The sequence below is a fragment of the Coenobita brevimanus genome, chromosome 53, assembly GCF_032717465.1.
Source record: "Coenobita brevimanus isolate Jiangsu-jjx chromosome 53, ASM3271746v2, whole genome shotgun sequence".
In the NCBI taxonomy this organism is placed as follows: Eukaryota; Metazoa; Arthropoda; class Malacostraca; order Decapoda; family Coenobitidae; genus Coenobita; species Coenobita brevimanus.
The window spans coordinates 39,484,212-39,511,760 of NC_137006.1; the positions used below are offsets into that span (position 1 = coordinate 39,484,212).

At 43.3% G+C, this 27,549-nt stretch overlaps 1 protein-coding gene across 1 annotated transcript in view; it reads left to right on the top strand.

Moving 5' to 3' along the window:
• The window catches only part of p115 (General vesicular transport factor p115), a 371,470-nt gene that overhangs the window by 227,530 nt on the left and 116,391 nt on the right, over positions 1 to 27,549 (top strand). The window contains exon 11 of the mRNA XM_080273185.1: positions 15,231 to 15,349. Coding sequence (XP_080129311.1) covers positions 15,231 to 15,349 — 119 coding nt within the window. The remainder of the gene's footprint in view (positions 1 to 15,230; positions 15,350 to 27,549) is intronic.

Genomic DNA, 27,549 nt, shown 5'->3' on the forward strand with positions numbered 1-27,549 from the left:
ACGTTGTACAGTTGAATAGTCCACATATGCATTGACATAGCCTACGCATTGACGTAACATATAAATGTACGATGTAGTCAGAAACTCAAGTTCCATATAAAATTGACTTATATCACGTCACAGGAACAGAACTCTGATGTAACGTGGGAGCTTAATGTATATATATATATATATATATATAAATCTATCTATCTACACTCAATCCTCGTAAATCGCGTGTTCATAAATCACGGATTCGTACATCATGGCTAGGTGGCCATCAGACTGCCGGCAACCTTAAATCACTGTTAAGTCACGAAAATCGCGGATCTAGGCACCCAAGTGGGCCTTTTCCGAGGAGAACCATAAACCGCGGCATTCAAACTGAAAATCGCGACCCAACAACCAGTCACCACGCGTCCCTGGTGGCATATGTGCATACTAATGCCGCCATGTTGTTGTTGTTCTTGTCCCGCCAGTCCATACACTACAGACCATCACCATGGAGTACGAGAGTTACCTGCCGTTTTTGTGCAACTTCCCCCCACCTCCTACCTGCCATGGCTCCTCCCGACCCCCCAGTGAAGCGCTCTAAGCAATATGGTGTCAAGAAGCTGCCACAGTTGTTGTACAGTCAACGTTTGGAGCTCATTTGTCGTGTTGAGAGGGGAGAGAAGTTTTCAAAGCTGGTGAAAGAGTTTGGGAAGAACAAGTGCTGAGAAGTTTTAAGTTCTTCCCAACGCCACCCCACTCCATTCACTAATTTCATCGTAGGATTAACTCCTTAACCGCGGGGTGTCACTTTTGTGATGCTTGGGAGCAAGGGATCATACCGCGGGGCGTCACTTTTGTGATTCTGTGTTATTTTGAATTCGCCCAGGCTTTCACGTTGTGGCTTGTATCATCTATCAGTACTGCCAATGTCCAGCACCAGTCAGCACTCCTAATCTCATCTGTACTCCCATCCATTGTTGACAATTTAGCCATTTCTCCCTGTTCTTGACTCCCCTCCCTACTCCCCCTCCATTACCCTCTCCTCATGTCTGCCCAGCCATGCTACGCTAAGTAAATCTTCCCTGGAATTTTCCACTGATTTCCTCCATAGAATTAAGCCCTATGCCCTATTCTTATACCAAATAATGTATACAAAAAAGAAATAAGGTAAGTGATAGTGCCATACACCTGGAATTGGCTAATTATCACCTGACAACACCTCACATGCACTCTTTCGCTAATTTTCGCTGTTTATTTCCCCTTGAAATATGCTGTATAATCTATTCTCGTAATAAAAATATATATAAGAAAGGAAGGGAGAAGCCTAAGTGATATTTACATTCACCTGGAACTACCTAATTTATTATGTATTGTCTAGATTTCCTGCCAATCATTTCATAGTGTAAATATTAGCAGCTGTCACCACACTGACATTGGCAGCATTGCACTCCCCCTAGGCCACCACACTGTACAGGTAACTCGCACGGAACACGATCTCACGGAACGCGCTCGCAATTATACACGGTAAGGGCTGGGATACATATAAGAAAACGTAAGATTAAAAAACCATTATGAAAACTACAAATTAACGCAGGAGAGGCCTTTGAAAGATCAAATCCTCGAACGTCACCGCAGCGCGCGGTTTGTTTTGATTACGTGACGATCTAGGCGGGAAATTATTCAGTGAGTGAGACATTCCCGAGTACAGTAGCACAGTATTTGTAAGTTAAATATTTACAGTACTGTACTGTTCTGGTAAGGTAATGTGCAACTTAAAGTACTATTAAATAACGTTAAAGCAAGAAATAGTCTTATAACCAGTTTACCTGATAGGCGTCAGAATATTGCCTTTTTTATTTGTTCGTTTTTTCCACAGTGCTGTTCAGTATTTGTAAGTTAAATATTTACTGTTCTCGTATGTACTGTACTTGTAAGCACTTAAATATAGTTAAATCATTAAATAAAGCCTTGTAACCAGATAACCCGAATTATATGATTACCCATGATCGGCGTTGGAATATTGCCTTTTTTGTTTGTTCGTTAAACTCTTACTGTACTGCTTTTCTACAGTACTGTATTTGTAAGTTAAATATTTACTGTTCTGGTATGTACTCGTAAGCAATTAAAGCATTACATAAAGCCTTGTAACCAGTTAACCTGATTTAAATGATTACCAATGATCGGCGTCGGAATATTGCCCTTTTTTTGTTTGTTCGTTAAAGACTTATAATAAGAGAAAAATACATTTTTGTCTTGGTATCTTTACCTATTTGCTCAGGTTTGCTGTAATGGTTTGCAACTTGTAGAAAACTGTGAAAACTTTCGGGAAGTGAACGAAAATCTGGGACATGACCTTGACTTCACCCTCTCATGTATCATCTGTCAGTTCACCACTGGCTATCGTGATGAGTGGATGTACGATTTTTTCGCTCGTGGCCATGCCTAACCACACATAGTTACACCCATTATCTCGACCCAGACAGAAAATACAGCCTTTTTCCTCCCTTGCAAAACACAAACAATCACCCTGTTTACGAGACAGCATTATATATTGAGAAAATAACAAGGTAAAATGATAAAGATGAACGTAAAATAATAGAGAAAGATGAACATGTTATGACGGAAGAAATACGTTTTCCCTGTCTGTAAACGTATTTATTTCTGCTTTGTATCTGTATTCGTAATAATTAGACTTATTGTTAGTTCTGAAACTGCATTACGATTCTATTTTTAGCCATTCTCGTGGTGTGGGAGCTGGAAGTTGTGACACAACTTCCTTATTGCTAATCGGACTGACCCTCCACTTTATTCTCCCGTGGCAGAGTCTAGCCTTGGAGGATTTGCAGTTTTCTCATTTAGGACTGAAAATTCAACTCTTTCGCTCCCTTTTCCAAGCATGGGCACAACGATAACGTAAAAAATAACTCGAAACTATAAACATATATCAAAAAGGTGAAAATGTATTCATAACATTTTTTTTTTCCAGCCATTCCTAACAGATTATGTACTGAAATCATTCGATATCACAGTACTGCATTTCTAAGTTAAATATGTACTGTTCTGGTATGTACTTGTAAGATAAAGCACTGGTACCAGTTAACCTAATTTATATGATTACCTATGATCGGCGTCGGAATGTTTCCTTGTGTTTACGTACAGTATTTGTGTGTTGAAGTTTTGCTCAGGAGTACTGTATTTGTGAGTTATAACATTAAATAAACCTTCTAACCACTTAAAGTGCTTTCTAGTGACAGATAACAGCAAAACAACACATTTGGGGGGTCTAGGGAGCAAAATACGGAGTAGTTTAAATATACGCGATTTCGCACCTAACACGGCACGGTAGGAACGAAACCCTCGTGTTCCGTGCGAGTTACCTGTATTCAGTTTACTGTCGTCTTTCAAGGTGAAATCACGTCGGATTCGTGCCTGTCCAATTCCGCCGCTTTTTAGCCCCATGCAAAGGGCCCTGTGACCTCTACCCCTTACTAAACCTTGTGTTGAAAGGGGTAAAGGGCTAAATGACTGCTGTGGAATTTGAACTGGCTAATTTATCAATGAAAATGAAGGAGAGTGACTACACTCTTTCTGGTGAGTAAAACAGTGCAAGTGGAAATGTAAATAATGTGTAAACAGCAAGTGAAAGCAATGAATGTAAATATAAATGAACAGTGGAGAATAGTTTTATAAGTTACTGCAAGTGACAGTGCATAACACAGTGTAAATAAAATAGAAATATAAATAATGTAAATAAAATAGAGAATGTAAATAGAAATGTAAATGAGTAGTAATATAAGAATACGTGTATATATATTAGGAGTAATGAAAGTGAAAGTTTCACTCTAGCATGTATGAATACTATGAGTTATGAAAGTGACAGATTCACTCTCAACGCTAGTATACAGGACGAGAAAGTGAATGCTACTTATTTTACTGAAAGAGAAATTGAATGCCTGCAGTAACAAAAAACTTCTATTACTGAAGGAAACTTATGGATAAAGACTGCAGATATATATATAAGTGTTATATAGTAATAGAAATATAAAGTGTGAGTGTTTTTATGAATAATAAATGACAGAACACCAGCGGTGAACGAGCGCAAATGGGAAGGTCATAAGTGCTCATAATTTTCATTGCTTTCACAGTGGTTTTTTTTTTTTAGTATGGATTCCAAACTATTTGAGAATCATAGAATAGTGTTTCTAGTGATAATATCAGGCTGTGGTAATCATATTGTGGGTTGTCGGGAAGTGTAAAGTGGAGACTTCATTACCCAACTTCAGAGGTCTCCACAAGTCCTACGGTACTCGATGAAGGCTCAACAAACATCCCAGGAGAAAGCTGAAGGTATGTGCCATATGCATAGGCCTATGTAATTTTAAGATTCTAGGACTAATAACTTTTTTTTGGCAAATATTTTTCGGGAGTCTGTCGGAGCACGAACATGCCCGCGAGACACGCAAATCAAGCAAAAACAACCCCGCGGTTTAGGTGTTAAGGTGAGATCCCTTAATACATGCACTGAATATTCCTAAATTTGTATGATTGTGTTTGATGGTGCCTAGATAGGTGTAGGTAGGGTGCTGTGGGGGCGAGTTGGCCAAAGTCCAGACCCAAATTAATTTTTCACATAAGTTATTATTCATAAATCACGGAATTTATAAATCATGGCAGTTGTCCAGACCCAAATTGCCGCGATTTATGAGGATTGAGTGTATCTATCTATACAGTAAGTCCTCGTGTTTGGACACATTTTACTTCGATGCCTCATTTTTCGTGCGAGAATAAAATGTCCAAGTTTTCTCACAATTCACGAATTTCCCCCTTATTCGATGCTCCCAGCTGGCAGCCGACAATGCATACCGATGCTCATTTGTTGGCAGCTATCTTGCAACCACCCTGTCCATCATAACTGACATGGCAACCACCTTCGATGCATACACCAAGACTATGCCTGAGACTACCAACATCCTCTCGACCATGAGTGATCTGAAGTCTCAAGTGATGGTACAACAGAAACATAAAGGAGCAGAGACAAGCCCAGATCACACAATATTTTCATGAGAGAGAGATTTTGGCTGCTGTTCTGCAAGACCTGGATGTGCCAGCAGGGTGGATGAAGGAGAAGTGGACAGAGAGGAAGTGGAGGTGCTGGAGCCCGAGTTCAACTTCGAGGGCTTCGGCATATGTGACAGGACTACCCCAGAGAGGCCCACATCACATAGTAACTAGCCCATCTACCCTTAACACATCTTCACCTACCACTCAAGCCAATCTTCACTTTATTTCTGGTAAGGATTTTTGGTGTTGCAGCTCTTTATAACAGCTTTAATGTCTTTTCAGGTACATGTTTATTGTGTTTGCTGTTTTAGCACCAGTAAACACTCTTCATTAAATTTTGGGTAGGGTCTGTTTGGTGTTATAGTACTTTATGATAGGGTAGGCACATGTCCCACCGGAATGCTCCTCTATTGTTCCCATTGATTCTTAACTTCACATTTCGATGTTTCGCATTTCGCACGGTTTTGGTGGAACATCCGCGGCGTGAAAAACGAGGATTTATTGTATATATACATAAATACATACATACGTATATATATATATATATATATATATATATATATATATATATATATATATATATATATATATACCTAGATATATATATATATATATATATATATATATATATATACCTAGATATATAGAGTTCATCCATCATCCAATCCTTTGTCACCCCATAATGAGCGTAGGAACCTTGGGCTAGGCAAGTTGGTCATGACATTTGAGATGAGAATGACCAGCCTCACTCATCCCTAAGTGGCATTATGTGAGCAATCAACCCCAGCCACCCCTTGGATATAAACCTGCACCAGCTCAATCCAATTGGAGCACCTTAATTACCCACTAAACCATGATGTGCCATAATTTGGTTATATGGTTACCACCCAGCTTAGTAAAAGGTTTCCTGGTGTACAGGAAACTATTTGGCTCGTCACTTAGTGCAGAGTCACCCATAGACAGAAGGAAGAGGGAAGAATGAAGGAAAGTAAGACAGAAGAGGGAGTGTAAAGTCACCCGAAGGCAGAAGAAATAGGAAAGAATGAAGGAAAGACAGAATAGGAAGGAAAGAAGAGAGGAAAGGGCATACACTGAAAGCAGCAATATATATATAATGTATATGTATGTGTATATATATATATATATATATATACATATATATATATATATATATATATATATATATATATATATATATATATATATATATATATATCTATATACCTAGGCTGCTTCCCCCAAGGAAAGGGAGGTAGTCGAGACAGGACGACTCGCTCTCCAATTACTCATCCATTCAAACACATTTATTCGCATCTTAGCCCCAAAGGAGAGAACGGACAGATCCTCACCGCATCACACCGCACAAGGGTCAACTGCGCAATGCAATCAGTGACATCCACAGCAGGGCCCGACAGCAGAACTGGTTTACCCCTGCCACATCATAACAGACCCATCCCCTTACCCGCACCTGACCTGACTGGCTGATCAGACCAAATGCGGGAGAATATCCCCTCAGGGCTGCGTCATCACTTATTCATTCACAATTTCTCTCCATTTATTTCTGTCACGCACAGCCACTCTTCCTTGCTCAACAGACATCCCTCTCGCATCCAGCGCTCTCTTCACACTGTCCATCCATCCTATTCGTGGTCTTCCTCTCAGTCTTACACCTCTCACATCAGATCTAGTTATCTTTTTCACCAATCGCTCATTATCCATTCTCTCCATATGCCCAAACCATTGCAACACCCTTTGCTCAACTCTACCAGCCATCTCCTGAACAACTCCAGTTCTCCTTCGCACTTCATCATTTCGCACTCGATCCATACGTGTCACTCCACACATACTCCTCAGACATCTCATCTCCATTACATTCAAACTTTTCCTCTCTGCTACACCCATATTCCATGTTCAGCCCCATATAATGCAGTCGGTACCACAACACCCTCATACAGCCTTCTCTTTACATCCATTCTAAGCAAATGACATTTAAACACTTTTTTCATTCCTCCTAGCACCTTTCCTACTTCATTTATTCTAAACTTCACTTCTGCATCTATTCTTCCATCCACAGCAACATGTGACCCTAGATATTTAAAACAATCTACCTCCTCAAGCAACTCACCATTCAAAACTATATTCATCCCCCTACCATCTATCAACCTCGTACACTTCATCACTTTACTCTTATTCTCATTTACTTTCAATTTCCTCCTTTCACACACCCTTCCAAACTCCTCTACCAACTGTCTCAATCTCTCCTCTGAATCAGTCACCAGTGCAGTATCATCTGCAAACAGCAGCTGCTTCAGATTCCACTCTCCTCCATCAACATTTACCAGACTCAGACCACCTAAAACTCTTGCATTCACCTCCCTTACAACACCGTCCATATAAATATTAAACAACCAAGACGACATCACACATCCCTGTCGCAGCCCCACTCTCACGGGAAACCAATCACTCACAGCATTTCCCACTCTTACACGCGCTTTACTATTTACATAAAAACTTTTCACCCCTTTTAGTAACCTACCATCAAGTCCATACAATCTTAAAACAGTCCACAAAGCCTCCCTATCAATTCTATCATACGCTTTCTCCAAATCCATAAATGCCCAAAACACATCCTTGCCTTTCGCTAAATACTTTTCACACACTTGTCTCACAGCAAACACCTGATCAACGCATCCCCTCCCTCTCCTAAAGCCACACTGCTCATCACTAATCACTCCCTCTGTACCCTCTCTAACTCTCATAATTAACACTCTACCATACACTTTACCTACAACACTCAACAGACTTATACCCCTAAAGCTAGTACATTCATACTTATCACCCTTGCCTTTATACAACTGGATCACACAAGCACTTGCCCAGTCAATTGGCACCATACCTTTCTCAAAGCACACATTCAATAATCTTACTAACCAGTCAACAATAGTCACTCCACCACCCTTCAGGCATTCCACAGCACACCCATCCATACCTGCAGCTTTCCCTGTTTTCATCTCGTTTACTGCCTTCTCCACTTCCTCCTTCGTGATCAAAGAATCATTCAGCACTCCCAACACATTTATTCCTTGCACCCTTCTATCTGCCACAATCTCAGCCACCCTTTCCTCCTCTACATTTAACAATCTTTCAAAATACTCTGCCCATCTCTTCCTTACTGTATCCATCTCAATTAACATCCTTCCATCTTCTGCTTTTACTTGTTCTTCCTTCCCAGACTCTCCCTTTCACACCCTTTTCACCTCCTTCCAAAACATTTTCTTATTCTGTTGAAAATTCTCTGTCAGCCGCCTACCCCACCTCTCATCTGCTGCCACTTTAGCATCACACACAGCCCTTCTCGCTCTATTCCTCTTTTCCTTATACCTTTCATACGACATCTCATCCTTCCTCTGCAGCCACACTTCATATGCACGTCTCTTCTCAGCCACAGCCATACTTACTTCCTCGCACCACCATTCACTTCCTTTTCTTACACTACCACCCACACGTCTCACACCACACACCTCTTCTGCATGCCCCACCACAGCACTCTTAAACAACTGCCATTCCTCCTCCACGCTGCCATTTTCCCGATCTTTCACTGCGTTCCACTCATCTTTCAATTTCTCCTGATACTCTATCTTTTTCTCTCTTTTATCCAACTCACTCACTTTCAAAACCTCCCTGCCACACCTAACCCTCCTAGCTCTCACCCATCTCTTACCTACTCTTAACTTTCCCTCCACCAGGTAGTGGTCAGACATACCTCCACCCTCCCCTCTCAGAACTCTCACATCCAACAATCTTCCTATTACATTCCTAGACACAACCACATAGTCCATCAAGGCTCTATCAACAACCCTTCCACCCTCCTGTCTCACCCATGTATACTTATAAATATCTTGCTTCTCAAACAGCGTATTCCCAATCACCATCTCTCGCTCAACACACATCGCTATCATTCGTTCCCCATTTTCATTTCTTCCAGGCACACCATGCATACCAACTACGCCTTCAACTGCTACATTTCCCACTCTAGCATTCAGATCTCCCATCATTACCACATTCACATTCGCTCCAAAACTCTGCAGACACTCATCAACATCATTCCAGAAAGACTCCCTCTCTTGTTCATCCCTTTCACTACCAGACCCATATGCACTCACAAACACCCACAACTCACGTTCAAATTTCGCTTTCACCCACATCAGTCTCGATGACACCTCCTTCCATTCAATCACACACTGCTGTACTTCCGGACTCACTAACAAGGCCACACCTTCTCTTGCCCTTCCTCTATCAACACCTGACAATCTTCCATTCACACTTCCAAACATAGATTCCCCCTTCCCTTTCATCTTCGTTTCACTCAAAGCTAACACATCCAACTTTCTTCTCACAAACATTCTCCCAATCTCCTCCCTTTTAGCCTCAATTGTACTACATCCACGCACATTCATAGACCCAATCTTCAGGGTACGGGTATAACTCCATCCCCCATCCCTTTCTCTGGCCTGTCTCTTTTTAGGAACTAAAAAACAGAGGAGGGGGTCCCTAGTCCTCTCACCCCGCTCCTTTTAGTCGCCTTTTACGACACGCAGGGAATACGGTGGCAGTATTCTTCCTAACACAACCTGGCCGCAGAGTAGTAGTACCACCCCATAGTGCGGCCAGGTTGTGTCCCCCCACTCTCCAGCACGGAGAGCAAAAAATTAGTACGATTTAATACAATTTACTTACTGTAACATGCGTGCGTTAGCATAACACGCATGGAGCTCTGAGAAGTGGGCGAAATCCGCAGAGTTCGCCTCTAGCACGATCACCCTTGGTCCAACACGTCATACTGGACGTTCCTGTGATGCTGATAGCCAATCAGAACTTCTGATCAAGTTGCCTCCCCCATCCGCTATCGTGACGTGATCGTGATGTCGCCCAATCAAAAATGCTTCTGCTCTCACGTGATGTTTTGTTTAAATTTCTCCCGCCACAGCGCCACTCAGTTGCATAATTCGCATTGGAAGGTGCTTTTTTCTCGCTTCATTTTCTGCCCTTGCTACTGCATTTTACCCTGCTCACGATGCCTAGGAAGCCTTCTGAGAACCCCAAGAAGCGGCGGCACCTCCCTCAGGCCACCAAGCTTGAAATCATCGAGATGAAGAAGAAAAGGGAGAGGAAAGTGGACATCCTCAAGGCTTACAACGTGAATGAAGCCAGCGTGAGGACCATAAAAAACCAAGACAAGATCCTGGCAGCAGTGAAGGCTTACGGAGTGCTTGGACAGGCAAAAGCAGGACCTTCCATGGATGTGGATGAGGATAGTGATTCTGAGAGTGATTTCGCAGGATTTATGAGGGAAGTTCAGGAGGAGCAGCAGCCATTACCTGCTAGTGACGCCAGCAGCCATCCTCCGGGTACCCAGTAGGACTACCTACAGCCTTGGATACCACCTTCCATTCCCAGCAAGCCCACCAACACTATCCTAAAAGGTTAGTTATCATTCATAGTGCAGCACCATATATTATAGTTACAGTAGTACCAATATATGTAAAGGTATATGGTAGGTATTTAGGGTGACTTCCTAGGGTTGCTGGCATAATTCATTTTCCCCCATAAGCTCTGTTGTTTGTCCAACACGATTTTGGTCCAACACGGGACCTGTGCATGACAATATTACCGTGTTGGACGCGAGGGTACTGTATATATATATATATATATATATATATATATATATATATAAGTAATCCCTCCAAAATCCAACGTAATAGAGCCAAAGGCATGTCCGGATAGTGATCCTGTCCGTATATTGGGCCCCAGCCTCCTGGACTTGTACTTATGGACCCTAACTCAGAAAAACACCTATACAACTCCCTCTGGACATGCATTGCACCTATTTAAGACCCAAATCACACCAATAAGGGACATAAAAGACTGAAATAAATGCAAAAGAACCATAAAATGAGGTTTTAGAGGTGAGTTTATACAATATTAAAGATTCTGGGTACTTACAAGTCCCTGGCTCCTGGACTGGTTTGAACTGCCAGTTTGCAGTCAGTCCACAGTTAATCCTCTGCATCCTAAATTCTAATTTCTTAACACTGCACAACACTGTAAATTCCCGTGTGTTCTTGTGGCGAGGTATTGCAGTTTATTCACTGTTTATTCACAAAAAACAAGCACCTGTGGCTTTGCACTGCTATAAGTATCTGCTCTCGATCGGAGTTTGGTTGTGACTGTTGATGATGGCGGGGTAACAGAGTTGCCAGATCGCAACGGCCACATTACCAATCTCCTCAACTTTCATTACCAAATTTAACTTTTCATTACCAAATTCGTAAAGCTAGCATTTATTCTTCACTAATTATATATACAAGTGGAAATACATGTAATCACTCTCCTTATAATTAACACCATGTTGATTATTTTCACGCTATGTAGGGTAGCAGATTAATCAGAGAGAGCAAACAATCCACCATCTCCATCCTGTGTATCCTCATACATGTAAAAAATCCATTTGGTAATGCATTATTCTGATTCATTACCAAACGAATTTTTCATTACCAAATTGGCCCACACTTGGTAATGAAAAATACCAAATGGCAACCCTGACAGGGGAGGGGGGAGGGGGAGGAAGGAAGGGATGAAGGGACCATGGTGTAACAGCTGTTCGGCACCACGCGACAATTTCAAATTATGGGAGGGAAAAAAAAGTCAGATTTTTTTTAAATTTTTTGCGGTTTTTGGCCCATTTTGGGAATATTGGATCCCGGGACGATTATGTCCGGTTAGTGGGGATGTTCAGATATTGGGTGTTCGGATATTAGAGGGATTACTGTATATATATATATATGTCAGGTGGGGTTGGTGGAGGATTGGTGCCCCTCCCTGTAAAACAATTAACTATGGGCCCTTGACCACCCCGTTTGGGATACATGGCGTCTGGCAATGGATGGATGGATATATATATATATATATATATATATATATATATATATACACATATAGATAGATAGATAGGTAGATAGATAGATTAATAGATAGATATTTACAGTATATATTTGATATTAATCATCCACATCATCATTATCCAAATCATTGTTACTCCATCAGAAGCTTAGGGGCTCAGTGCTAGACTACTTCGTCCGTATGTTGGAGACAAGGGTGACCATTTGCTCACTCTTGAATATTAATGAAGTTAAATATAATTTCTTATGAATTTTCTTCCTTGATAATCATCCACTGTTTTGGATTATCCTTATTTTCAGTGGCAAAAACCAGCCACATCATGGTAAGGATTCAGAGATGTAAATAAGGATTGATTTAGTGCCCATTATGCAAAGAAGGTTGTGAATGGTACCAGAGAGGGGGTGTCTTCACATGGTGGTGCCACTTCAGCTGAGCAGTGGAGCTGTCCAGTTAATGTCCCTCAGCATCCTATAAACACCTTAAAAGGAGAATGGTAGACTGCAAAAGAACAGCTTAAGTGTATAGTGCACTGGGTTCATGTCTAGATGTGCCTGGACTATGACAGCAGCAGAAAGTGTGAAGTGACCTTGTGTAAGTTTGTAATTCATTTTACATCTTAATTCCTTGCAAAGTTTAGTGCACTCATCTGCTAGCACCTAAACAGAGGAAAAAGAGTGCAAGGGGAGACGTATGGAGTGTGTTTAATATTGTAGTCACTATTTTCAGTGGGGTAAGACTGGTGTAGATTGGCATACCTTATCATTCATGAAGATTACATAATGAACATAGTAAATAGCGGAACTATTTATGTGAATACATATCACAGGGGGCGGGGAATATTTTATCAGGGCATATGATTCTATAAGTAAAGAGTTTAGTCCAGCTGATATACTCAGATATTGAGTAAATTGATAGCAGCAACAGTCAGACTGTACACAACAGCATTAAAATGATAATTTAAGGTACAGTAAGAGCAGAGAAAGGTTTATATGGAACCAGAGACCCAGTTTTTCTCATACTGAAAAGGATGGAGGCACCTGTAAGAAGATAGGTCACCACTTTCTGTGACCACTCTCAGCATTTTGTGAAAGTGTACGAGACTCATCTCAAGCTCTGACTGAGGCTAAGACATTCATGGCTCTACTAAATGCCTTAACACCTTCAGTCCTGTGGAGTGTTTTTCAAATTATACTTGCTGTTATTTTAGCATAGGAGAGATTTTCAAGCTGGAGTGAGTTGGATATAGCCATCAGTTCCAAGATACTATCTTGAGCTCCAAACTTATTTCTTATCAGCAAGAGTAAAATGAAAATACATGATCAGGCTGAAGGGGTTAAAGGTAGAGATAACACTCCCAAATTTTCTGATGAAATAAGTATACTTTCAACTTTCTGGTATAATGGTGGTGCTATTACATGTTGGCATGCCTGGATGAGGATTACTGTTGTGTCACCATGATGGTAGTACAGTACACTGTAGTTACAACTCCAGGCTCATTTGTATGTAAGCCTGGTGGACTGCAGGCCAGAGTTGCCTTTCTTCTGCAGTCCATCCTCCTCCTTGCAGAGGATAGGAAGGAGATTAAGGAACATTTGTATAACCAGGCAGCTCCACTGCCCAGTCATACCCATGCCTCCACATGAAGGCATTTCTCATTGGCACCGGTCATACATTGTGCTAAGAAAATTATTTGTACTGGTGGATGAATAGGGCAGTGTGAAAAGAAGGAATAACCTTGTTTCTATGTGTAGGGAAGTGAAGTGACAGATATTTTCATCTCTCATTATGAGATAAAAGTGACCTTTTGGCCCCACAAGAATTTGCTTTTCATTGGTAGCGAGCAAGTACGGAAGCAGCCTGAGCAAGAGGCTTACAGCCATTTCTCTAAGTATAAGAGAAAAATTAGTTTTAGGCACATCAAACCTGTACTAATATCCTTAACACACCGTACCAAACTGACACAAGTACTTACAACTACAGCTGCAGTAGATCATGAGAATGTCTAGTAACAACAGCAACATTAATGGTACACACATGCCACACAATTGTTGTTGTGGCCCTAGATTCGTCTGGATTTGAATCTGATAGACTGCAGGCTGATGTTACCCTTATCCTACAGTCCACCATTCCCCTTTCAGAAGATAGGGAGGGAGTTAAAGGATGTTTATATAACTGAAGCCACTGTTTTGTATCAATGTCTCCACATGAGGACATTCCTCTCCAGCACCAGAGTAGAGCATGATGTTGTCAGATAGCAAGAGCATCATTAACAATGAACGCCACTTTACACCCACTACTTTCACTGATTCCATCTGTACTTTACCATTCTTGGGCCTGCATTCAGTTTGGATTAGAAGGCTTTCTAGCACTCTTCCATATTGATTTACTTTGCATGTTACACCTTGGTATACTCCTGTATGTTGCTTCCAAAATTTTAGTATGGCACTGGAGAGGGACACCTTTTTGAGGTGGCACTGGGTGGTTCCATTGCTAGGTTGCACAAACATTCCTCATCCCCCCCCCCCCTCCCCAGCCCCCGAGAGGAGGATGGTGAACTGCTGAAGCAGGGAAACTTCAGCTTTCATTTCACAGGTTTTATGTTCAGATGAGCCTGAGTCCATGGTGGCAGTAACAACAAAAGCAATGACTTCTATGATTTATGTAGTTTAGATTAGAAGCACTGAAAAGATTATTAAAATGTCAGTGTGCAGAAATAAATGAATAAGATTGGTGTGAGGGGGGTACTGGTACCTTATTGGACAAGGATATACCCCTGGTTCATATACCAATCCTCTGCCATTGATGGTGCTGTGATGGCAATTATGTGGTTAGCCAGTTTGTTTTCAAATGATGGGACTGGGCCACCTTCACAGCTTGAATACTGTATCACGGTTGCATGAAATTTGATGAACTTTAGGTATGTTGTAGAAGTGAGTTCCCTTGGTTACTTATCAGATCAAGATACAAGCCTGACTACACTTGCCAATCAACCAAGCTGAAAAGGGTTTGGGATCTTTTGTCAGTTTAGAGTATACACACTGTAGTAGGTGCCACTGTTCTGACACTGTACTGGTTATGAAGTTTTAGTCATGGTGTTACTTTGAGGTTTTGGGTGCATGTTAATTTTTTAAAAAATAACTAGCATTTTTGAGAAACGGAAGTTAGTCATTATTATTATTGTTATTATTATTATTATTATTATTATTCAACAATTGTTGTCTACATTGTTGCTACAGCCAGCTTGGTAACAGCGGGTCAGCTCCTTTGCAGTGGTCTGTTCTCTCCTGACCCTGTGTCCAATTGGTTTGCTGCCGTCGCACTCAGTCACTCTCTCGTCGACAATGCCACACAAAAGGTGATGCATTCATTATAGAGTTTTATTGCCGCTGACATAAAACAGTTTTAGTCTTAGAAAATTATAAAAGTCAGAGGGTTTTCTTAAGGTTTTTACTGGTCCAGAAGCCATTTTTACTTAGTTTGTCTTTTGAGTATTAATGCAAGTCACTTATGGATATAAAAAACTAGTTATCATTGAGTAATGGAGAGACAGCCATCAACATCATTCTATAATCCTTTAATTGCTGCTGTCAAAAGGAGGCTAGATACTGAAGGTCCCTCATTATGCAGAATCCCATTAAATCCACAGTAAAAAGCAATTTTTCATACTAAAATTCCATTTACAACAACAGCAACAACTACAAAAAGGCTAGTTTCCTCCAGTAAACAGTACCTGTAGTTTAGAAAAAAAGCGACATTTTGGAACGTCACAAACATATATTGTGGACTATATATATATATATATATATATATATATATATATATATATATATATATACAGTATATATATATAAAATGCATACTGTATATGTTAGAGTGGTCCTTATTTTCGAAGTCGTATATTTTTTACCTGCCTCCCTGCACTTTTGTTGTTCTTGGTACAAAAATCCTACCTGCCAAATTTCAGACTTCTGCTGTAGTATTTACTGGTGCCCCAATGGCCCAGAAGTTCACACTCTGTGCCATCTGGGATGAATACCCCACCAGCACACCTAGGTCCCCCTTACAGTTTAAGTATTAGGCCCTCATTTGGGGGAGGTGTTCTGGGAACTGATCCCCCACACATTGTTTCCTTGTTTGGGAGGTCACAGTAGCCTTTCGAGAGTCTGAGAATCACTGACGATGAGCCTTTATGACCTGAAACAAGAATTGCCACTGCCCTTTGTCCTTGGTGATGACAGGGATGATGTCCATCATCAGTGCAACTCCTCGTTCAGTAAAGTTGTTTGTGACTTTCATCAACTGGACGTATTGCATGGCTTTCTTGTGGTCATCTCATTCCCTGATGACAGGGAGTGCTGGATCTCCTGTTTCAACAGCCATCAGGACTAGTTCCTGACCATCCCCCCTTTGCTGAACTTTTCCAGTGACTCAGTTACACAGAGAGTAGGCCAGCATGCTCTCCAATACAAATTTCTCTTAACTATCTACACCAAACTACACGCACAGTACATACTACACTTCCTTTTCCAAAATTCAATAAATTATGGCGTCCCTTCACCGAGCCTCGGAGTCCCCGGGGGGGGGGGGGCATAAATGCCCCCACCTTCCGCCTCTCTTCCGGTGACGATTCGAGGTGCCTGGAACCACTGTCTGACTCTCTTCTTCATTTCTGCAACATTCGCGGCCTTTCCTCTAACTTTCGCTCTGTTGACCACCACCTCTCCTCCTCTAAACCTCACCTTCTTTTTCTAACTGAGACTCAGCTGTCTGAGGCAACTGACAGCAAACCCTTTTCTGTATTCTCCTACTGTCTCTATACTCATTTCAAAGCCAAAGGTGGCTGTTGTGTTTATATACGCAACGACTTACCTTGCTCTCGTGCTCCTGAACTCGATTCTTCTGAATTCTCTACACTCTGTCTTCGGCTTTCCTGTCATTCTCTGACTAAATATATCTGTGCTGTTTACTTATCCCCTAATCCTACTATCAAAAATTCTTCGACTATCTTACTTCTGCGATGGAACACATTCTATCCATTTCTCCATTCTCTGAAATCTCCATTCTAAGAGATTTCAATGTTCACCACCACCTTTGGCTCTCCTTTCCTTTCACTGATCCACCTGATGAACAAGCCTACACCTTTTCTATCCTTAATGACCTAGAGCAGCTTGTACAGCACCCTACCCGTATCCCAGACCGCCTTGAAGAGAGCTCCAACATACTTGACCTGTTCCTTACAACTAATCCTTCTGCTTACACTGTTAATCTTTTCTCTCCGTTGGGCTCCTCCGATCACAACCTTATCACCTTAACCTGTCCTTTCACTCCGGTACGGCCTGTGGACCCTCCAGAGAAACGTCATCTGTGGCATTTTGGAGCTGCAGATTGCGTGGCCCTCAGGCAGTGCTTCTTTGATTTTCCCTGGAATGATTATTGCTTCCATGGCCGGGAGCCATCTGAGTGTGCCTTGCACATTACGGAGGTTATTCTCTCGGGTATGGAAGCATGCATTCCCTTCTCATATCCTTTGACTAACGCAAGAAAGCCTTGGTTTAATCATGCATGTTCTAATGCTGTCCGCAACAAGGAGAGGGCCTACAAAAGGTACCGGAGCCAACCCACCCTTGAATCACATCATCTTTACGTTTCTGCCCGGAATCGTGCTAAGTCTGTTCTTCGCTCTGCTAAAAATATTTTCATCCGTACTAAATGCTCTCAACTCTCCAACTCGAATTCTTCCCGCTCCTTCTGGCACCTTGCCAAAAACCTTTCTAACAACATTACCTCATCATCCTTCCCTCCTCTTTTCTACTCTGATGGTTCTGTAGCTATTTCTTCTGCTGATAAAGCAGATCTCTTCGCACAGACTTTCTCCTCCAATTCCACCTTAGACAATTCCGGTGCTGTTCCTCCATCATTTCCCCCGTCTGACTTCCTCATGGCTGACATTAAAATTTCTTCAGTTGATGTATTTTCTGCCATCATTGGCCTCGATACTAACAAGGCATATGGACCTGATGGGGTCCCTCCTTTTGTTCTCAAGAACTATGCTTCTGTGCTTACACCCTCCCTAGGCAAACTCTTTCGCCTTTGTCTGTCAACTTGTACCTTTCCTTCATGCTGGAAGTTTGCTCTCATTCAGCCAGTCCTAAAGAAGGGCAACCACTCCCAACCCTCCAACTATCATCCAATTGCTTTAACGTCCTGTATTTCAAAAGTTTTCGAGTCAATTCTCAATAGAAAAATTTTAAGGCATCTTTCCTATCACAATCGTCTTTCTGATCGTCAGTACGGGTTCCGTTAGGGACGCTCCACTGGCGATCTTCTCATCCACCTCTCATACTCCTGGTCATCCTCCTTTCGGGACTTTGGCAAAAGCTTTGCCATTGCACTTGACATCTCAAAGGCTTTCGATCGAGTCTGGCATAAATCTTTAATTTCCAAACTGCCCTCTTACGGTTTCAGTCTTTCTGTCTGTGCCTTCATCATTAGCTTCCTTTCTGGTTGTTCTATAGTCGCGGTTGTAGACGGCCATCGTTCTTCTCCTAGATCTATCAACAGTGGTGTTCCTCAGGGTTCTGTCCTATCACCAACTCTCTTCCTTTTATTCATCACTGACCTTCTAAGCTGTACATCTAACCTTATCCACTCATACGCTGATGACTCCACCCTTCACCTTTCCATTCAGTTCCTGCAACACCCATCTCAGCAGTTACTTCAACAAACAAGGGATGAGGCTATGGCACTTGGCTTGTATCTCTGACTGGGGCAAAAATATTCTGGTTGTTTTTAATGCATCTAAGACTCAGTTCTTACACCTATCAACCCGACAAAATCTTCCACAGGTATACCCACTAATGTTTAATAATATTCAGCTTAATCCTGCATCATCCTTGAACATGCTTGGGGTTTCATTTACTCGGGACTTATATTGGAAAGATCATATTACATCTCTTGTAAAATTTTCTTCCAAGAGATTGGGTGTGCTAAGCCGACTCCATTCTCTCTTTACCCCTGCACATTGTTGACTCTATACAGTGGTTTTATCCGCCCCTGTGTGGAGTACAACTCTCATGTGTGGGGAGGCTCCCCACATACAGCTCTTCTCAATAGGGTGGAGTCAAAGGCTTTTTGTCTCATTAACTCTCCTCCTCTTACTGACTCCCTTCAACCTCTGTCTCTTCGCCGCACTGTTGCATCTTTATCTCTTTTCTATTGCTACTTTAATGGTCACTGCTCCTCTGAACTGTCTGCATGCATTCCTCCACCTCTAAGACGGGCACGTAGCACCCTTCTAGCAGCAAACTCTCATCCCTTTTCTGTCCAACTCTCTAATGCAAGAGTTAATTGTTACTCCCAGTCTTTCATTTATGCAACAGGTCAACTCTGGAGCTGTCTCCCTCTGTCTGTATTTCCTACTGCCTATGATCTTCAGTATTTCAAACACAGTGTGTCCAGGCATCTCGAAATGATCGTTTTCCTTTTTGTTTTCGTTTTTAAAGGCTCCAACATGCTTGCATGTATTGGTCTTGGTCACCTAATGGCGGCTGTCCATGCTGCACGATCCATTGCAGCCTCCCTGTTCAGTCCCTTAACACTGAGGTCACACTTCATGACCCTGTCCCATGTCTTTCTCGGTCTACCCCTCATAACCCCACCCCCAATATTAACACTTCTCACCTTCCTCACCCAGTTATCATCCCCCATCCTCTCCACATGTCCAAACCATCTCAATCTACCTCTCCTCATCACAACACCAATACACTCCAGTCCCATCCTACCTCTCAACTCTTCCATCGTAAACCCAGCCCCTCCAGGCCTTGGACGCAGGGACGCATTGCACATCCACCTAATCATTCTCATTTCTGTACGTCTGAGCCGACGAATATCTTCCTCCTTCACCGCCCAGGTCTCACTACCATACAGCGTTACACTCCTAACACATGCTGCATACAAAGACCCTTTGGCACGTAGGGAGAGTCCTCTCAATGTCAGGAGAGGCAAGAGCTCCCTGAACTTCTTCCAACCACTTCTCACCCTAGCCACAGAGCTAGCTCCAGCCCCACCTCCAGCACACAACATGTCTCCCAAATAAAAAAACTCTTCCACACACTCGAGAGATTCACCAGCAAGTTCAATCCTTTCACGTCTGACAATCTCCACCTGCTCACCCCGACACGCCGTACACATAAAATCAGCATTATCTCGCACTCTACCTCTGATACCACTACATCTCTTATGCACCCATTATCACACACACCGCACAAGATGGAATTACTTCCCACGCCCTTGTGGCAAACTGCATATGGCCACTCTCCCTCGTCTTTGACACCTAGATATCATCACTTTTGTTTTATCTGCATTTACCCTTAAACCCTTTTGCCCCACACCATCTCTCCAGTTCCTAAACCTTTCCTCCACCTCGCTTTCATTCTCTGCAATCAACACCAAATCATCAGCATACAACAACTCCCACGGGAGTCCGTTTCTAAAGTCACGTGAAAGGGCTTCAAGTACCATGATAAATAACATGGGACTCAAGACTGACCCCTGATGCACACCAGCGTTCACGGAAAACTCATCACTCAAATCTCCATTCACTCTCACCTGGGTGTGAGCACCCACATACATAGCCTTAACCACCCTAAGCAGCCACTCCTCCAAGCCAAGCTTTCTCATTGCCCACTTCACCACCTCTCTAGGGACTCTGTCAAAGGCCTTTTCCAAATCAACAAAAACAAAATAAAGATCCCTTCTCCTACCAAAATATTTTTCCTGAAGCTGTCGAACAATGAATATAGCATCAGTGGTCCCCCTACCTGGCATAAACCCAAACTGAATCTCATCAATATTCACTCTTTCTCTAATCATACCTTCTAAAACTCTCTCCATTACCTTCATTATCTGATCTAAAAACTTTATACCTCTATAATTTCCTCTTTCCAGGGCATCACCCTTCCCTTTATACACATTTACAATTACAGTCTTCAGCCAATCATCTGGGACAACACACTCATAAATAATCCTATTTATCAGGTCAGTGACTAAACTCACCCCTATATCGCCTGAGGCCTTCAGCATTTCGGCAGTCAACCCAGACACACCTGCTGCCTTCCGCACCCTCACCCTGCCTATTGCCTCACTGACAGTAGCAGGATCAATCAAAGGCCAAAGGCCAGTCACTGGATCTGCTGGCTCCAAATCTTCCCTGTCCCAGTCAAACTCCTCATTCAACTACCGGTTATAATGCTCTCTCCATGCATCTTTAATATCCTCACTGTTCACCACTACTCTTCCTTCATCATTCTTAACACACTGCTCACCTATAATATCCCGATTATCCCTCTTCACTTGACCTGCCACCCTAAATATCATATTTTTCCTTTCCCCATGATTTAGGTTATCAAGTAATAGTCTCTGTGACTCAGACTTTGCCCTGTATACCTCTCTTCTAGCCCTACGCTTGGCAGCCAAATATTCCTCTTTGCTACCTCCCTTCTTCCATTCCCGGAAAAGCCTTCTTTTCTCCTTAACTGCAGCTTCTACACCCTCATCCCACCACCAAGTTACTTTATGTCTTGGTGGTCCTCTTGTCCAACCACATGTTACATCAGTAACTCTCAAGAAATTGTTCTTGAGGGCTCTGTACTGTTCATTAACGCCTCTGTCAACGGCTCCCTGTTCAGCCACCACTCTCCTCAACTCACTATAGAAGGCATCCCGTACTACTTGGTTTTTCAGCTTCCATATTTTCCTTCTAGGTACATAAGTCCTCTTTTTCATCACTTGTTCTTTAAGCACCATATCACAAATCAATAGTTTGTGCTGCTGCACACACTCCTCACTTCCTATAACTTTAACATCCCTCACTAACCTCCTATCAGCCCTCCTAACCAGAAAATAATCTATCTGACTGCTATTTCCCCCAGACTCATACGTAATTAACCTACTGTCTCTTTTCCTAAAATATGTGTTGCACACAATCATGTCCGTTGCCTCCCCAAACTCGAGTATCCTTTCCCCTTCTGCATTCCTTAGACCATACGCACATCCCCCATGCACTCCTTCATAACCTTGTGCTGCTTCACCTACATGACCATTTAAGTCCCCTCCCAAAATGACTATCTCATCATCCCGCATACCACCCACTACCTGTATTAAATCATCCCAAAATCTATCTTTCTCTGCTTCATCCAGTCCTGCCTGTGGTGCATATGCCGATATAATCACAGCTACCTTTCTACCCAACAGAATTTTCACTACCAATATCCTATCGCTTACTCTCAAAACATTCATAACATATTCCACCCATTTCTCCGCAACCATCACACCAACACCTTCATATCCGTCTGTCCCTCCCTGCCAAAACAACTTATAGCAACAGTCCTTCCCAGCAATCTTTCTGGCTGATCCACCCCTGTACCGGACTTCCTGCAAACACGCCACATCCACCTACCTCCTACTGAATGCCTCAACGACTTCCCCCGCTCTTCCCCTCAAACTTCCCACATTCCGTGAACCCACCCTCATCCCCATGGGTGATTTACTGTCCTCAGGCTTGCTTTGAAACTTATTTTGTTTTGTCATCTTCAGTATTAATAAAGGGGGACAGACATAGTACAGGTCCCACTCACTGCACAGTCCCAGGTCCAGGCAATGGATCTTGGACCCCTAGCCCACCAGCTTACTAGTGGCTGTGCTAGTGGCCTCGGGGCACCCTGCCAGGACAGCTGCAGGGACACCCTCCAAGCGCGCCTTGGCACTGCAACTATCCCACCATTATACATCCACTGATAGGGCAGCCTCCTGGGGCGCTACTTCCAGGTTCGGGCCCCTCTCTATTGGGCGGAAGCGGCATCCTGGGAACCACAATGCCCTGTACCCTCTAGCACAGGCCCGAGCCCCATCTCGCCCTGGACCCACGATCATGCCGGCCGAACCCCCGCCACGCCTCCCCCCAGAAGTCCACCACTAGGTAGCGGAGGCAAAGTTTTCTGGCCGCATGCCCTTGCTGGCGCCAACCCCTGTAACGTAATGGGATACGTTGTGTGAAATGTAAAGTGCATGTGGTGTAGTACATAGATAGTTAGAGGCAATGTTTGGGAGAGTATGCTGGTCTACTCTCCATGTTACTGTCACACTGAAAAGGTCAGCAAAGGGGGATGGTTAGATAGCTAGTGAAACAGGAGCTCCAGCTCTCCCTATCACCAGCATTCCCATTCCCCTCGGGAGTACTACCGTGTTTAGGCCGTGCTACGGCCTCCTCCTGCAAGATCGGATCTTGAATTTGGCTCTCTATTGTATTTTGTTTTTCTCTTGGAGGGAACAGTTTTGCAGGCTCATGGCCTTTGGTTGCTTCTTCCTCGCATTAAAAAAAAAAAAAATCAATGGGTCAACATCCAGGAACCCATCAGAGGAACCAAGGAAGGACAGAAGGCAGCGAGTGGTGTACATGACGAAATTGGGGAGGGTCTTCACTCTAACAACAGCCACACCCAGCTCCAGAGTCCTTCTCTTCTCTAATCCTTGTCTCCCTTGTTCTCCAGAGCTGCGACAATGGCCCTCTTTGTTTCCAAATCGACAGACTCATCAAAGAACGCTAGGCCAGCTCCTCAGAGAGATACCAGAGAAGACAACTGAAGGCCTCTGCAGCAGTGGATGAGACATCCGAGTCATCATAGTCCAGGATGTCTTGAAAGAGCTTGAGGTCATTCCGAGAAGCAGGCGTGGCAACTGGCACAGTGAACCAGTACAGTACGTAGATCATGATGACAAAGTTGATGAATCGCCTGAGTGTGGTGAGTTCTTGCGCAGTGAACTTGAACTGCCCAAAGAAGAGGTAATTCTTGACTGAGTGCATTATTTTGGTCATCCAATGGGCAAGATGGTAGGCATCAGGCCACAAAATATGGAAGCCACGAGGAGGAACTCCACTAAGGATGATTACTGTGAGCTCGAGCAACTTATGGTAATCATCCCGTGGCTGTTGGGTGGGAAGTAGAAGAAAACAGAAGGCAATGATCTCGTCGCAATGGGGAGGAAGGTTGGCGAGCAGCTCAAAGCAGTCTGCTGCAACAGAGGTCCATCTCTGTTTGAAACACTTGAAGAGAGGGATGTCTGGCCCTAATGTGATGATGCCATTGCAGACTGTGAAGACGTTCTGGATGATAATTTCGCCGATGTGCTTTCTGCAGGCTAGGTGGAGGAGTTCCCTCTCCATCTTCTACTGCAGGAGAGTGCAGGCCCCAGAGTGAATTCCAGCGTTGCTAGCAGTTATGTCGAAATTCTTGCTTGTCACTGAATCCACCAGGTCCCATTCTTGCAGGGTAGTGAAGATCTCCTCCGCCATGGCCACTCCCATTAGTAATCGCAGCATGGGAATGTTCAGCAGCTTCACAATTCCTTCTCCAGATGCCAGGATGGGTGAACCTTTGAACTTTTCTTGGCCTGGTTCATCAGCAACCAACTTACTGTCCCAGTGGATGGTGAGGGGAACACCAGGCTTGAAGGATGAGCACAGAGCAATCATCTGTTCGCCACAGGCCTTGATTCGCCCCTGACAGATGCTTTGCCAGTTCAGAGCCATTGTTGAAGGATCTTTGCCACATGCAGGTGCTGCAGCAGCCAAGATATGGACAGCATTGTGGTTGCTGATGTTCATCCAGTCCCGAGCATCAGAAAACTCTGGTGTGATGATGGGTGCACGAAATCGGGATCTTCATTGTTTGGGTGAGAATGCTGTAGCTGATGTGGATGGTCCAGGAACAGGTTCTTTGCCTTCTTCAGAGTCCTCCACTCAATGGAAACTTACACTGCTTCCTGCTGCTGCTGCTCTCATGATTCCAGAACTCAGGAAGCCTCCTCTCTCTCATGCTTCTTTATTTCAGCATCAGACAGCTTCTGGTTGATACTGAGCATGATGCCATGGCGACCTTCCTCCCTTTGAGCTTTCAGAAACATCCTATCCTCTTTTTTCTTCAGCAGCTGCATGGCATCTGTGTGTGCCAAGTCAAGGAGGTTCTTCAGCTTCATTTTGAAGTCAGCCCGCTTCCCTTCTTCCACCTCTGTCTTCCTGTCCTTCCAGTTGCCCAGGGAGCACCATTCCTCCTACAGATTTTCCACTTTTGGGATCACTGGAATGCTGGTGTGATACCAGAATCTGACGATTTCAGAGTCCACGATTGTTGCAACATCCTGTAGGATCTGCTTCTCCTTCCGCAGGAGATGGAACAGCCGCCGGAGGACTTCATCATTAGACAGCAACTGACCACCTGTGACCTGGGCAAGGGGCTGTCCAGCCAATCAGATCTCAGTCTTCTTCCTGGTTTCCTTCTCTTCCATTCGTTTGTCGTGGTCATCATCCTCCTTAGAATAATGCTGTTCGCCAGCCATAGCCATTGCAATCAAACCTTGAAACTGATTCGCCACCCAGAAAGATTCCCTGGATGAATGACTATGTTATTTTCCTTCGTAACGCACAAAAAAAAAACTTTCCTAAGCCAGTCAGAGGGGGAATGATACATTACTGATGGTCCAACTCCCTTCCCCCTCACCCTACCCTTACCCACCCAGATGCCACTGCATCTTCTTTCCCCCTTCCTGTCGTTTTCTCTCCCTTCCTGCTGTGACTACGCCCTCTTGTGGATCAGTGAGAGGCATCCACAAATATGGTCCCATTCTTTTATATAGGGAGGAACTTCAGGACTGTTGGGGTACCTGAATTCTTTGAGCAGTGTACATAAAAATTTCCCATATTCAGTTTTCACTATACAGTAGTCCCCCCTTGACCACAGGGTATACATTCCAAGACCCCCAGTGGATACCTGAAACCCAGAGACAATACCAAACCCTATATATACACATAAATGAAGCACTTTATGGCTTCTCTTTGGCATATCCAAATTGCCAGCATCACCACCCTTGGCTTTGAGGCTATTAATAAGTAAAATAAGGGTTACTTGAACACAAGCACTTTGATACCTTGACATTCGATTTGGTAACCGAGACAGCTGCTACTGTAGATGACTAATGGGCAGGTAGCGTATTATCTTTGTACACATGTAAAAAGATGAGCTAACGACTCCTTCAGTTATTTTTGGTCATATTCATAGCAAAGTACTGCTCAGCAGTCATGAATAGCAAACAACTTTGTGTTTAATAATGGAATGAAAAGCCTATTTATTATTATATCCAGTTTATCATAGTGGACTGCTCCACCATCATTGTGTGTAGCGGGGTGTGGGGAGGTTTGCTATAATAACCATGCAAGTGCCTCTCCTGCCAGATGAAGACTGTTGTTCACAGAAATCTTTGTAATTTATCTATCTATCTATCTATCTATTGCCAGACGCCTCAATCCCGTTTGGGGTGGCCAAACGGGATTTGTTTTATTTTTATTTTAGTACCAATGTTAGAATCTGTTAAAGCAAAATTTGTCAATACAATAATCATCAGCAGTGAAGTATTTTGATAAATTACAGTACATCCCCCTAGTATGCGCCTATATGGGCGGCAGATGTGCTCACAAACTAGGATTTCGTGTACTAGGAATACATAAACTAATGGGAAAAGTAACATATGGGTGGCACCCCCCTCTATCAGTGACCTTTTTGACCTCTTTGAGGGAAAATATCTAAAACATATACAGTACAGTACTTAAGATATAAATGAAATAACAAGAATATGGCTGCTCACCTTAATCAAAGAAGACAACAGGCTTGATGGACATGAGAAGGGGTTCCGAGGCAGGGTGAGGCACTTAGTGTGCACCCCCTGCACCACCCACCGCACCAACCGATGCACCGCCAGCTGCACCACCCGCCTGACCAACCTCCTCATCAACATTTTCCTGAGCCACCTCACTCACTTCCTCCATGAATCCTTCAAAGTCTATTGTTGACATCACTGATATCACCGCATCCTCTAGTTCCTTGCCAGGAATTGGCTCTGGAGAAGAAAGCACTGCTTCCTCGGGTTCCTGAATTTGTGGTGGCCACTGAATGTAACGATTGATGAGGGTTTGCGTAGTGGAGAGGCAGGTGTCGCTCTCAGGGTTCACATCGGAAAATACCGGTTTTGAGCAGTTATTTCCTGCCGCCTCATGTCGTGTGGGTGTGACTCACGTACTCTGGTTAGGAAAATATTGAAAACAGGTCCTAGCGCACTAAGGGTTTCACGTACTAGGATTTCGCGTACTAGGGGGACGTACTGTACAAACAAAACTGTGCTCTGTGGCGACAGGTGGGTGGTAGTGCACTGTGTGGTGACTGAGTTGAGCACCCAGACCTTGCCCTGGGTAGGATTAGGCCAGGTCTGCTGAAGAGTTCATTAACCCTCCAGTGATGAAATACTGTACAGCGTGGATACACTTGCCAAAGGGATGGTTCACATCCCGGGCGGGACAGAGCGGAACTGTGTAACATTTCATCACACTACAGTACTCAGAACAGCGTGCAATTTAAAACTAACGAATTATTTATATCTGGATTTTTCCATTTAATATTTTTGGACCGCGGTTGACTGCGGGTAATTAAAACCACGGATAGCGATTCTGTG